The sequence below is a fragment of the Henckelia pumila genome, chromosome 2 (genome assembly GCF_033568475.1).
Source record: "Henckelia pumila isolate YLH828 chromosome 2, ASM3356847v2, whole genome shotgun sequence".
Lineage (NCBI taxonomy): Eukaryota > Viridiplantae > Streptophyta > Magnoliopsida > Lamiales > Gesneriaceae > Henckelia > Henckelia pumila.
The window spans coordinates 95,915,921-95,930,126 of NC_133121.1; the positions used below are offsets into that span (position 1 = coordinate 95,915,921).

A 14,206-nucleotide genomic window follows, 5' to 3' on the forward strand; every position below is an offset into this window, starting at 1 on the left:
CGTAGTTCGGTACGATATACTGTACCCACCCCTATTAATGGCTAACTGGTTGAACTCGGTTTGAAGCAACCCAAGGAACACCTGAGATGCCTCTGCATTTTCATGATGGAATCTACGTCACCACCTTCCATCTCTTGTTAAAAAATTTGTAAGAATATTTTCATGAGATTTAATAATAACAATATCAAAAATATAATTTTGACATAAAGCTTGCCATCTTAATAATCTAGCTTTCTCTGGTTTAGATTCAATTTTATTTCTTAAAAAAGCTTTTACCTGGGTATTATCAACTTTTAAAGTAAATTTTTTAGCAAGTAAAAATAAAGGCCATTTCTCAAAAGCCTTTTTAACTGCGTAAAATTTCTTTTCGTTGATATGTCATCTGATATCCTCAGATTCTGTAAATAGGCCGCTACAGTATCTGCATGGTACTTCCCCATCTGGAGTGAGCTTAATAAGGACTGCAGCCCACCAATCATCGCTGGAATCTGTAAATAACACCAAATCATCTTCATCTATGGGTATAGCCATTTTCGGGAGTTTCTTACATATCTTCTTTAATTGGTTTACCCCCTTAGATCGGTTCATATAAACCTAGCATCATTTTTTAATAAAGGACTGAACACCTTCTTGTACATTGCTAGGTTGTTTATGAACATTCCTGCAAAATTAACCACTCCGAGAAAACTTTGGAGTTGTTTTACATCTTTGAGTTTATCTGAAAAATTTTGTACCTTTTCCACAATATAGGGTTGTAGAATTATTCCAGATTCATCAATCTTAATGCCAAGAAATTCAATTTTTCTTGTTGCTATGACTGCTTTATTTTCAGATAAAACCAGTCCTTCTTGTCTACAAATTTTAGAGAAAATCTCTAAATGTTTAACATGTTCATCTATGTTTTTTGATGCTATGAGAATATCATCAATATAAACATACATGAAGTTGAAATAATCTTTAAACAGATTATCCATCTTTCTTTGAAAGATTTGGGGTGCATTAGCTAATCCCATAGACATAACTTTCCAAATATAATGTCCTTGTAGTGTAGAAAAGACCGTGAATTTTTTAATGCCTTCTTCCATCCGAATCTGGTAAAATCCAGATTTACAATCAAATTTTGAGAGCACTCTAGCATTTCGTACACAACTAATTAGATGTTCTCTACTGTGTATGAAGTAACCATCAAACTCCAGGATTTTATTAATACCTTGGTAGTTAATAACTAGCCTAAGTTTGCCTCTTTTTATTTCACCATGATTTCTGACCAAAAAACCTGGACTGCTATATGGTGACACTCCTTATTTGATTAGACCAAGGTCTAAATGTTCCTTGATAATTATTCTCATATCCCTTTGATCTGTTACGTTCGTTGGGATAGACTTATATCTAACGAACTCATATTCTTTGCTTTCCTTTAAAGTAAGGCTGGCTTTGAGTTGATTTCTATCCCATCATGCCAAAGGATGCTCATTATAACTTTTTTTGAGCCTCTTTTTGACATCTTCAAGAGATACATTATTTTCCAATTCTATATCCCTGTGGGTTAGAGTTACCTTGAGAAAATCCATATCCTCTATTTGGAGTTCTTGTTCTCTTGTTAGTTTCAACATAGTTTCTCCAAATCTAGAATCTTTCATCTTTGGGTGAAAAAGTTCTCCTTTATCACCACGCTGGCTGCGGAACATTATCAGCATTTGTCGATAAAAGGTCATCTTGAGTCATTGAACGATAATCTTATGATCACAAATGGTAGTAAACATAAGTCTTCTTAACTCGTTATCTTGTGTGTACTTTTTAAACATTTGTAAAAAGTTATTTTCTAACAAGATATCGACTCAAGTATCATGGAAATATATTGGTGGTGTCTTTACCTTGTACCAAGGAGTCTGACATGCGCCTCCCATAAGGATCTCTTCTTGCTTCTTTTCGAGAAATCTCGTCCAGAAATTTTTGGCAATTCTTCTTCACAATATGTAGGGAAGACTCCTCTTTTTGCTGTACAAATTCCTACTCCTGAATCAATATAGGCTGCAAAGTATTCAGCCTCATATTGTTCATACAACATCCCAATTGGAATGTATATGGAGAAAGGACTTGTTGTCATTCTTTAAAAGGATTACTAAATGGCCCCGCCATTTTTAATAGGCTGTGTTGTAACTTAGTAATCCGATTAAGACTATTTAGCCTTAATCTTTCTAAGGCTTCAGTAGGTAGAGTATGGTTACTCTTTTTTACTTCCTCAATGCGTTCTAGTAAATCATGCTCATGATTTACTAACTTCAAGAATTGTTTCTTCCTCTGTTTGTGAACATAGTTTTCAAATCTGGTTAAGGGATTATCCCTTATCCAATTTTCTTAATTGGCCATCTCGTAGAATTATTATTGAATTCTCCAAGTTTTATCTTTTGCCATAAACTCTATTTCTCTTTCGAAGCGTTTCCATGGTTTATGATCTTCAAAGAATTCTAGGCCAAGAATGAGCTGATCTACTTTTTTTCCTAGAATTCCACATATTTGAACTTCCAATTCTCCAATATTTATTACTCCTTGGTAAGTTTCTTTTTCTAGTTGTTCCAAATACTAAATCGATTTACAAGAGAACTAGTTCCGATGACTTGTAATTTCGAATACTATTTTTACTTACTTCCATCCTTCTGGAGATCTAAGTTTTTCTATTATAGAAAACTCCTTTTCTTCTGGTGGAATTCCTGAATATGAGATTTTTCCCATCTACGATTTGTCATTCGATTACCCTGAAAAGATAACCTTCTGAGTTCTATTTTATGTTCTCTGTATAGAACCGGTTGGTCTTGAATTTGAATGTCTGTTTTCTGAATTAAAGGAAGCTCTATTCTTTCTGGGTAGATTGCTTGAACAACCTTTCCAAAAATCTCTGGAATTTCAATAAACTCATTTCTAATAAATAATTCTGAATGGGAGGTATTAGAAAGAGCATATAAGATTTGATATGTAATAGAATATGGTCTATTACCTTCCTTCATTAATCATTTTTCCTTGAAATTTTGATGCAATGTCAATGCTCGACTAAAATATCTGTCGGCCAAATTGTAGGCTATTCTTGGGTAGATAGCTCCTACAATTTTTCATGCACATAAATTTCCTGAGATAATTTCTAGAATACCATCTTGTATATTCCCCATTCTTTTATCGCATATTAAGATATCTATGAGCGAATCTATTTCTTCTTTAAAATTAGCTTTGATCATTATTTGGATTGCTCCAATATGAATCCAGGACATCGTCCTTGCTACTTCACTTTTCATCTTTTGCAATTCTTCTCTTACTTCTTCAAAAAAAATTAATTGCATTTCAATATGATTACTAGTTAATTCCATGGGGATTGTCATTTCCCTTCTGGATACTTTGTAAATCAGATTGTGTCTTCTTTGTCTAAGGCCCAGGTTTCCTAAGACTCTTTCCACTTGTCCTGGTGAAAATCCTTGATATTTCTGTAGAGTAGGATTTTCTCTCATAATTCTCTGGATCATATAATGAGATATAATAGTTTGACTAAAAAACCCAGACAAACTCTCATGTGTTTCTTGCCGAAACACTTCCTCTTTACTCTGATTCTGATTCATCCTCAGATTCTTCTAGTATTTCTTATTTGTATATACTTTCTTCTGAGGGCATATCCTCAAACTGATATATTTGGACTAGATCTTGAAAGAAAACCGCATCATCCATGTCTAGTGTTGCTTCAAAGAGTTTGACTCCTTTTTTTTCATTTTCTGGACAATTTGTTGAAATATATCCTCTTGCTCCACATGTCCAGCAGTTACAGTCCTTAAAACTTTCACTTGCTCTCATATGAGTTCTTCTAAAAGTTCTTCTGGATGGTATTCTTCCCCTGTTTTGAGATGAACTCATTGCTGGGGATGTTTTTGTAGGTCCACTTCTATTTACTGATCTATAAGATCTGGACTTTTGTTTGGACCAAACTGTTCTTGGTTTCCAAGAACTTCTCATTCTTTTATTATAGGGATTATTTTTGATTTTTTTCCTTTTAAATCCCTGTGATCTATTTTCAATGATTGTTGGAAGATCATTTTCTCTACAACATAAAGGAGTACATTTATTTATACCCCTTATCTTTTTGTAGTTCTTTTGTAATGCTGCCATATGACACCATTCTGCCAATTTTCCTTTCAGAAAAGAGGCGCGTCTTGTCAATGTGTCTGGATTACCTGAAACGTATTCTTTTATCAATATTTCTCTCCAGGGACTTGGCATTTTTGCAAAAAAATAGCTGAATAGCTACGTTTTCCTCGACTCCTGAATTCCATCTATATTTGGTGAATAACATAATATATTCATCAACTAGACAAATATCATGCCACTCGAGACTATACAGAGCTTGAGTATATCTTCTCTTTTTCTCTGTATCTTGATTATTGAAATAGTCTACCACTATAAATTGTGCTTTAAATAGAATAGTCATTCTTCCTCCAATCTCGCTTAGGGATTCTCCTGCTAAGACTGATTCTTTGATTTCTGGCATGGTCATTTCCCAAGCTATCTTGACAGATCCCATTAGACTCATTTCTAGAATTTTATTGAATCCTTTTTTATTGAGATCTAATGTTCCCGCTGCAATTCTCATAGCTGACGTCCAATCATCTATGAGATCTTTCCTATTTTTGAAGTCCAAAACATCAAGGTTTATCATAACCCCATAAGGATGTATTGGATCTAAAACAGTTTTTCCGTAAGGAGTTTGATGAAGTGGGATTTTACTCCTTCTTGTACTTGTTCCTACTAGATGTGAATTTTCTACAACGTAAAATTCACTACGTGGTTCTTCTGTTTTAACCACATGTCTTGGCGGATTCCCTGTAGGTTGTTCACCTTCATGGAAATTCATTTTTAGATCTACTACCTTAAGATTTGCAAATGAATCGACAAGGTCTTGTAGATCTTCAAGATTTAATCTTTCTAAAGTAGTCATCAGATAGTGTTTTTTTTATACTGTTTTTATAAGATTAATCATCATTTTTTCATCAGTTAAAGGTTTTTGTACCAGATTGGTTTTACCTTTCTGATGTAACAAAGGTTTGGTACCAAACGAGAGTGGTAACCTTTCTCCTTTCCTAGAACTCGATGTTTGTACTAGGTTATGGATTTTAATTTGAAGATCCTTTAGATTTACAAGAATTTCTTTTTGTTTTTTAAGGATTTCATCAATTTTTTGAGGTATTTCATATAGCTGGTTGGTATAATATTGTACCATTTTTTGGATTTCTCTAAGATCTCCGGAGAGTTTAGAGGAATCTGGTGTGATCTCTAAAAATTGAGAATTAAAAATCATATTTCTTACTCTTTTCAGAGTGTATAAAAAAATCTATTTTATATAGATTCACTTGTTTATGCGATTTCATATTAATAAAATCATTCTTGTTCAAACTTTCGTTTGAATCCATGTTTTGTTGAAAATTTCTTCCTAAAAAATGGAGACTATAATTTAATGAATAATATAAAGTCTGAATAAAATTACCTTGGCTCTGATACCATTTTTTGAGCCCAAAGGAAATATTAATTATAATTGTTAAAATAAGGGTATTATAGGCAATTTTTAGTTTGGGGGACATATTAGGGAAACTTTTTCTTAAAAAAAGGATGTAATTAGGAACGAATAAAGTGTTAGTATATTTTTGGAAAAGTTTGGAAACTTTAGGGACATATTCTGGTTTTATCCCTTAGAAATATACAATATTGGATGGTTAAGTGTGGCGATGATGTGAATGTAGTACATATTGAGGGATTTTACAGTTAATGTTTTACATTAAGCTAATTAATTTAGTTTATGTTCGATGACACGAGATATTAAATAAATTGAATTAAAATGTCACAAAAAATTAATCGTTACACTTGAACTTATTATATTTATTCATTATTTACTCCGTTAATTCAATATTTTTATCAATAATTCTTGTATCAAAATTAATTTTTCTCTTAATTTAACAGTAAAAAGTAAAGATAAGGAACAAAATTTTTTTTAAAAAAAATTTAAAGCAAATGACGGGAAATCATGTCCAACAAGCCAAATTGGCGGGATTAGAACAAAATGTCTTTTTTATTTTATAAGAGTTGACCCCGAAGGGAACCCCATTTCACATGAGTCAGAGGCTCATTGGCTCATGCGGAGGGTAAATCGAGGGATGTGCACGAGCGACAGGGACCTGAAGGAGGGAGCACATGACCCAATCCCCAGAGCATACCCCCACAATATTTCAGCAGGGAATATGCTCCACATAAGGATCGAACCCGCAACGCTGGGGAATTTCGGAAACTGGAGATAGAGAGAGCCTAGCGGAACAAAATGTGTTTTTTTTTTTATTTTATTTTATCAAAAGGAACAAAATGGTTTTAGTCTCAAACAAAATGGAACAAAATAATTTTGATCTCAAAAGTCAAAATAATAGAGATGAAAGTACAAAAAATAGTATTCACCTAAAAAATAGGTCTATTTTAAAGGTTGCATACTATTACTGTACCGAAAATTATGGTATACAATTTTTTTATACTGATACCGTAACGAACATTTCGGTATACCGAAAATCGATATATCGAAAATTTTGGTATATATAACTAGCATACCGATTATACCGAAATTTTAAGGTATATCGAGATTTCGGTACGGTGTCGTATATATCGTTTTATACCGAAAAAAATCTTATAATTTTTATAATTTATAAATTTATTGTTTAAAATATTATTTATATTTTAAATTTTTATTTAATATTTCGATATATCGGTATACCGGCATATATCGAAATTTTCAAATTTCATACGGTTATTGTATCGAAAAAGTCGGCATTGTTACCGTACCGTACCAAAAAGAAATGGTATACCTAAAATCCGGTAAATTCGGTATTTTTTCGGTACGATAACCTTGATATACCAAAAATTCAATATTTTTACCCATCCCTGATCTACTTTGATCTCAAAAGTCAAAAGAATAGAGATGAATTGAAAAGTACAATAATAGTATTCACCCAACAAATATGTAATAAACAAACAATAAGTTCAACTATGCCATTTTAAATAATAAGTTCAAGTATTCCATGCTTTATATTAGAAATTTATATCAATAATAACAATCTCGTAGAAGACTAGGTCTCTCGTGAACGGTATCACGAATCTTACTCGAATAAAATATATGTTTCATAAAATTGATCGTGATCACCAAAGTTTTTGTCTTATGAAATCATATTTTGCAAGTTAAATAAGACTCAAACTATAGCAATGACATGAAAAAAAAATAAAAATAAGCTGACCAACTCAAAGCTTCATTTATTATAATAATTTATTATTTATATTTAAAATTAATGCCAATAATGAAATGATAACAATTAATGATTCACAAATCGAAGAAGTAACCATACAAAAGGCTAAAGTCTCTTATGTTTTCGAATATCGTCTCAAATTTGAAATCTCCGTACCAGATAAGATAAGTTATAAATCACACATAAAAAATATTTTATCACATGAAAAATTTTGTGTTATAACTATATATCTTATTATATTATTGTAGTAGAAACTTTTTAAAATAAAATACGATTATATCATAATTTAATTAACAAGAAAACCAAATAATAAAAAATAGATTTTATGCGATCTTTATCTTTTTTTAATCATTAAATTTTTATTTATTTATTAAAATAATATTAAATTTATGACATTATTTGATATCTTTTTATTTACGAAAATACAACTAATTTGTAAATTGACGTGTTTGTTGTCTTTTAGTGCCAAGTTATTCATTTTTTTTATGAAACACTATATATTTGTATTTTTTAATAAAATTTATTCATGAAACACTATATATTTGTATTTTTTTTAATTTTACATTTGTTTTTTTTTTCTAAAAAAAAAACTACTCCTCCAAAATATCGTATAACAGTATACCAAAACTTAGAAGGTATTATTACGCATGAGTTTTCGATATACCATATCAAAAATAAAAATTCATACTTTTATCGATATCGAAATTTTGATATGAAAAAAATCCATATTAATATCGTATAAATATCGAAAAAAATCGATATACCAAAAAAAAATGTATATATCATTAGACCGAAGACCAAGAAAAGTTTCTCACAATATCCATGTTATATCATCATATTTGATTTTCCTACCAAATACAAACATTTTTTGCACTTGAAATTTATGCTACCAATTCACCAATTACAGCAAGTAGCTTGATAATTACAGTTGCCATCCTAAACATGGCCAAAAAAAAAAAAAAAGGGAACAGAATCGATCAAATTCAACTGGTAAATCAAATTGCACCGCAAAAGTGAATAAAAGCAGTAAACTCTTTGGTTTTAAACCATTGAACTGTATAGGTAGGTACATGTAACAAAAAATTAAAAATAATACACCATAAAACTGTACATGAACTATTGGCGGTCTTTCTGTAAATTGAACGCACAATTTATTCCGCTGGTTCTGTTTTCAACAGAACAAACACCCAGAAACAAAACAAACCGTACTGTTGACAAAATCGTCCCAAGTGATCTCACAGAGTTTCAAGATCTCCAACTTTTTTGTTCCAGCTGGACTTATAGCAACTCCACCTTATTGAAATATCTGATTTGTGTGAAATCAACCAGGGCCGCAATTCATTGTCGTCGATTACTAACTGTTTAATCACTCGAACTGAATTCACCTGTCCCCTGTCTTTCTATAAAGTATAAAGTAACAAGAGGACCAGGATTGCTGGCATAATACTTGACAGAACTGAGTGAGCTTTCCATGTTTTTTATTCCAGTATCTGAATCTTATCCTATCCTGCATTTTCACAAAAATTTCGATGGAGTAACATACAGAATGAGCAGGTGAGACGAAAGTTTCTGCAGATATCACCACCAGATTGCTCGTACAAGCGGTGAGCCAATTGCTTAACAAACAGAATAGTGCAATCCTATTCGTAAAGAACTAAAAGAAAAATTCTAACCAACACATGCTGAATTCTAAAATAATGGAAATGAGAAAAAAAAAACAAAAAAATCAAAAACAAAACAGAAGACACCAGATGAAAAGTATCATTCACATTAGCATTCATGCCCAAACACAGAATAAGAGTATCACACCCCAACGATGAAACAAGAATATCAGCAAGTACTCAGGAAACATTTAATCCACAAGAATTTATAAACAAGGAGTTTAGGATTGGAGACAAATGACAATTATCCTCAGCTTCGCTACACAAGAGCAAACAAACAAAGTGGGAAATCCAAACAGAATGGGAAAGAAAAGCAGCACAAACCATCAAGTGGGCATATCCAGACTCCTTGTATTTACAGCAAAAACAAAGAAACCAGGGAACATGTTGTCAACTAAATGGGAAAACAAAAAGCAAGGAGTGGGAGAAGAAATGGTACTAGAACCATCGAATTTCAATTCAGCATCAGTAAGAAAGTTCCAAAACACCTTTTTAAAAATTATTAATAATTAATTATGATCGTATGATGGGCAGAACATATGACATTTACCCCAATCCTTTGATTCATTCCTCCATGCCTTGGAAGCATAAAGGTTTTATGACATGTGATGTCGAACTCCTCATCCTGAAGCTTCGGGATCTATATACCAAGCTTATACTCATTTCCTAGCCGTATTGATACTCATTGTTTATTTCAGAAGTAGAGTCCCAAAATTATAGTAGGACATTGTTAGGTTATAAACTCACGAGTCATGTGGTGTTCCATCCCAAAAAGTTTGCGACTCAAAGTCACTCTTTATTTGTTTAACATTTGATGTGAAACATTGTAACATTGCCGGCTCCTTGAGAAGCCGGCATCAGTGACGGCCTACTCTAGACGGCTTTCACTCACCTTTCAGTATTCAGTGCATGCATCACGTACCTTAATCCAACTTATAACTTTTTCAATTATTGACACTAATCCAATAGTAACCCTTTCTAGGTTGCTCTTTCCACTACGTCGACTCTCAACGACCACTCTTTATTAGTTTGTATTTTGAAGTGGGACATTGTAACAGACGTGCAAATGAAAAGGTTGGATTATGTTCTCCAAATGGGCCTAAAACACCTAGGGTTATCAGTTGGAATCTATCTAAAACCAATTTATCCGGACAGCTCCTCACCAATTAGAGTACCATTTGCATTAATCAGCTAAGACCTAGGCACCCTTTTGTATGTTGTTTATTCCATTCATTTATAGTTGAAATAGGTTATATAAGAATACTCTTTATTCAATCTCAGTACGACAGGAATGCTATTTTCCAATTTTTTAACCATGGTAGAAAATTGTCAGAAGTCAAGGCTCAATATAAAAGATTGAAATCAGGTGATGCGATAAATTGTTTGAACCAAATTTTTCTTTGTTTTCATAACAGGAAGGGCCATCCATGAGTCCTCCTCCAGTCTACACACTGACAAAATGGAGACACAAAAAGGCAATATTCATCAACGTACACCCCCCACAAATTACCATTCAGGAGGTTAGGTTTCAGTTGTCCTATTTAGTATTTAAGTGCTTTATATGTTCTCCCGTCCAAGATTCCAAGTATTAGACCAACAAACTATATTGCTCCTTAGACAAGGGGCAGCACCTCATTTGTCCACAAATACTCAGAACATGATAAACTAGATTTCTAGGCTACTAAAACGTGTTCTTCAATGTTGCATTGTTGCTCTTACAAGCAAAAGGGTGGGTCATCATCCCCACCAACAAATATTTATCTTGGCATATGTCACTTTGGCTGTAAGCAAAATACTTGGAAGATAAGCCCTGAGACATCTTTCTCTTTGATTTACCCATCCAGAGCCACACTGCATGTTACCCCTGATCATACATCTCTAGTCAATAAGCTGAATTACCAAACATCCGACAAATCTACCAGAAGACCACTGTCACCACTTGATAAACTTGAAAAAGAAATATCTGCGACCCAATTCAAAGTTGTCCGAACCAACAGGCTCAAAAGTTTTCACAACAAGGTAACAAACTATATTTATCATCAGGTAACCAACTATATCGCTGATATTGCATATGCAGCTAACATCTCATACCCTATCTCACATAATGACATCTGGTTTTATAAATGCACGTTCCCAGAAAATATTTTCCTTTCCGACAGCTCTGTACATACCTACAATAGTTTCCAAGCCTTTATTCTCTGCAAATTTGGAAGTGATAATTTAATGGCTTTATCCAGGCCGGTATCTTGCTCAATAATTCAATTAAATTTCCGGAAAACAGAAAAAGGATTAAATGGTTCATGAATACCTTAGGCAAATGCACAAATCAATTTGCCACGATTTAAGTAAAGCAGAAGGCAAAGAGCTTTTTGCACATCAAATCCACATAACTAGCAATACAAGAACACAATCGAAGTGATCCATGTCAAGTGTCGGCCATTGCCAGAAAATAATTCTCTACCTTTTCTGCTTGATCCAGGCAATCCGCACCAAGCTGTAAGAAAGCGTTACTTGGACCTTTTTCACTTGATCCAATTCCTTCGCTTTCTTCATTAGTTGTTCATATTTATTTTTTTCTCCCATTTCCACAATTTTCCTTATAGGACCAACTTGAATCCCTCTGACAAGAAATCATCCCTGAAAAGAGAGCAGTATCATTCCCACTCAGTAAAGCTGACGACTTGTGTCTCATAGTTTGTTCGATCAGTCAAATTTACAGAGTTCATAGTTGTTTGAAAATTATCATGCTAAAAACATGGACAATTCTCAATACCAATGACAGTCGCGTCAAGAATAAGAGCTATCGATATGTTTCTGGAAAAAAAAAAATACTCACAAAATATATATATATTGAATCGGGCAAGAGTTAGAGCTGGGTCTCGAACCTGATACCCAGTTGGTTCGATACCCAGTTCCGACCGTGTTAACTTGAAGTAGTAGCAAAAATAATAATAATAATTAATAATATTTTTAAAAGAGAGAAAAAAAATAGAACATGAGTGACAGCTGATTCAAGTTCTTAATAACGCCCATAATCATTACTATTGGGAGACCGACCAAGTCTTCGTCAACTCAAGAGAAGACAAAGAACGCCTCCGCAGTTTTGCAGTATATAAGCAGTGTCATGGTCACAAACACAGCCCATTACCTTTTATTCAGGCACTTCCTTCCCTTCTTTTTCTCTGTTCCCAGTTTCTTCACTTTTCCTGGGACCTCGAACCCCACAAGACTCTCCACACAAACCTCAGCATAAAACATGAAAGGCAAGCCATCGACGGTGACATTTTCAACAGTTTTCTTCTTTAAATCATACCAGGCAAGATCTTTATCATCACAATTCAAAAGAATCTTTTCCCCATCATTAGAGAAGACCAAAGGCTTCACAAAATCATCCCGCTCAATTAAAGGTGGTCTAATTGACAGCAGTTTAGTCCATGATTCCTTCACACCATATTCTTTCATCATCCAAATGACAACCCCAGAGGTATTGGCAGAAACAATACACAGAGATCCACCTAGGACATCCAAACTCGCATTAACACCCCTGAACCTAACTCCCTTCGGCATCATCACTTCAGAATGCTCCTCAGACTCGATATTAAAAGCCATTATTTTAACAAATTCACAAGATCTCAAGTGATCCAGATTCTCTACCAGGGTATGCAATGATCCATTGACGTGCACACGCCAGTTCCCTCTCAAGAAGGGCAGCGGATAAGGGAAGTTGTCGATTACTTTCCACGAATTCGATTTAGTGCAGTAGATCTTAGCTTTAGAATAGATCCACACATGGGACATCGAGCTTCTCACTTCCTCAACTCTGACAATCTTATAAACATCATTCGCCGAATCATAGCCAAACCCATACGCAACCTTGCAGTAAGAATCCTCATCATTTTGCCGCTCAACAGCAGCATCGGGCAAAACCTTGTAATATCTCGAAAAGGGGTTCCACAATACGGGAGGCTCACTCGTCACAACCACCAAACCATTGCAAGAATTGGTGATACTGTCCACACTTTGGTAATAAAAAGGAGGCTTGATAACATGGGCCTTGTCGAGCGAATCCAAATCGACTGAATACAGAGCAAGGCCTCCCAGAATCAGATTACGATTGGAATTAGAAGCTAAGGAGCGATGCAAGTGCAATTTGACGAAATCTTGGCTGTCTATCTGGAAACACCACCACCGTGCAACGGCGCGAAACCGCTTGAGGGATTTGACGGGCAGGCGGCAGAGTATGTCTACGATGATTTCCCGGGGAAGATTCGCCATTTCTCTCGCTTTCAGCGATTTTCTTTCATCAAGGGTTTTCTATGGATTTGTGGAAACGGTTGCGTCACATGTCAGAATAGACACGTGGCGAACCTTCCGTCGCAGAGCTTATACGCGTGATTCAACTTTTTTTACGATCAACGTTAAAGGAGAGTTTTAGGTATGGTGTGCGAAAAAATTGAGACTGATTCTGATTTTATTGATTATGATTGATTAATAATATAACGATATTGTTTGGTATTATGGATTCAATGTATGATTTATGAATAAAAATATGATGAAATGTAGATAAGTAAGAGCATGTACAAGGGGCGATCAAGTTGATACATATTGCCCCCTCCAAGGGGCAATGAAACTGCACGCGAAAGTTTCCGCGTGCAGTCAAGATTGTGGGCCCTGCGCGGAAACTTTTTTCGCGGTGAAGCCCACAAATCTTGTTTTTCTTTTTCTTTTTATTTATTTTTCACGCGAGTCCCACCAATCTTTTTTTTTTTTTTATAATTGTTTTTAAACATGTACGAGAGTTGATCTATTATTTTAATTTATAAAAATTATTTTAATTAAAAATAAATTAAATAAATTGTAAAAAAAAATCAAAAAATTTAAGAATAATTAATAAAAATATTTTAAAAGGTCAACGACTATATTTTTTAAAATCAATTAAATTTTTTTTTTATTTACTTGTGTCAAGTTTAATTCATGTGTCTTTTTTTTCATGTTTGTTTTTTATTTTGGAATATTATGTATGCTTTTAAAATTATGTTTTTTATGTTTTAAAAAAAATATTATTTTTTATTTCTTATATTTATGTGCATTTTTTAATGTAGTTTTTAATTTTAATTATATTTATTTTTGATTTGTTATATTTATTTGTATTTTTATTATGTTTTAAAAGAATTATTTAATTGATTAAAAAAATATTATTTCAACATCACCACTACAACATCACCACACCATTGT

At 33.4% G+C, this 14,206-nt stretch overlaps 1 protein-coding gene across 2 annotated transcripts; it reads right to left on the reverse strand.

Moving 5' to 3' along the window:
* Positions 1-8,324: 8,324 nt before the first annotated feature.
* Positions 8,325-13,523, reverse strand: LOC140882217 (F-box protein CPR1-like). 2 transcript variants are annotated; one of them, XM_073288064.1, is made up of 3 exons: positions 12,120-13,523; positions 11,433-11,608; positions 8,325-8,817 (listed from the first exon to the last, which is right to left on the reverse strand). In XM_073288064.1, the coding sequence occupies exons 1-2, from the start codon at positions 13,244-13,246 to the stop codon at positions 11,569-11,571; spliced, it is 1,167 nt and encodes a 388-aa protein (XP_073144165.1). In that variant the 5' UTR covers positions 13,247-13,523; the 3' UTR covers positions 8,325-8,817; positions 11,433-11,568. The 2 variants fall into 2 exon arrangements, with proteins under 2 accessions (XP_073144165.1, XP_073144167.1); XM_073288066.1 differs by lacking the exon at positions 8,325-8,817 and adding an exon at positions 8,828-10,835.
* Between the last annotated feature and the right edge of the window lie 683 nt (positions 13,524-14,206).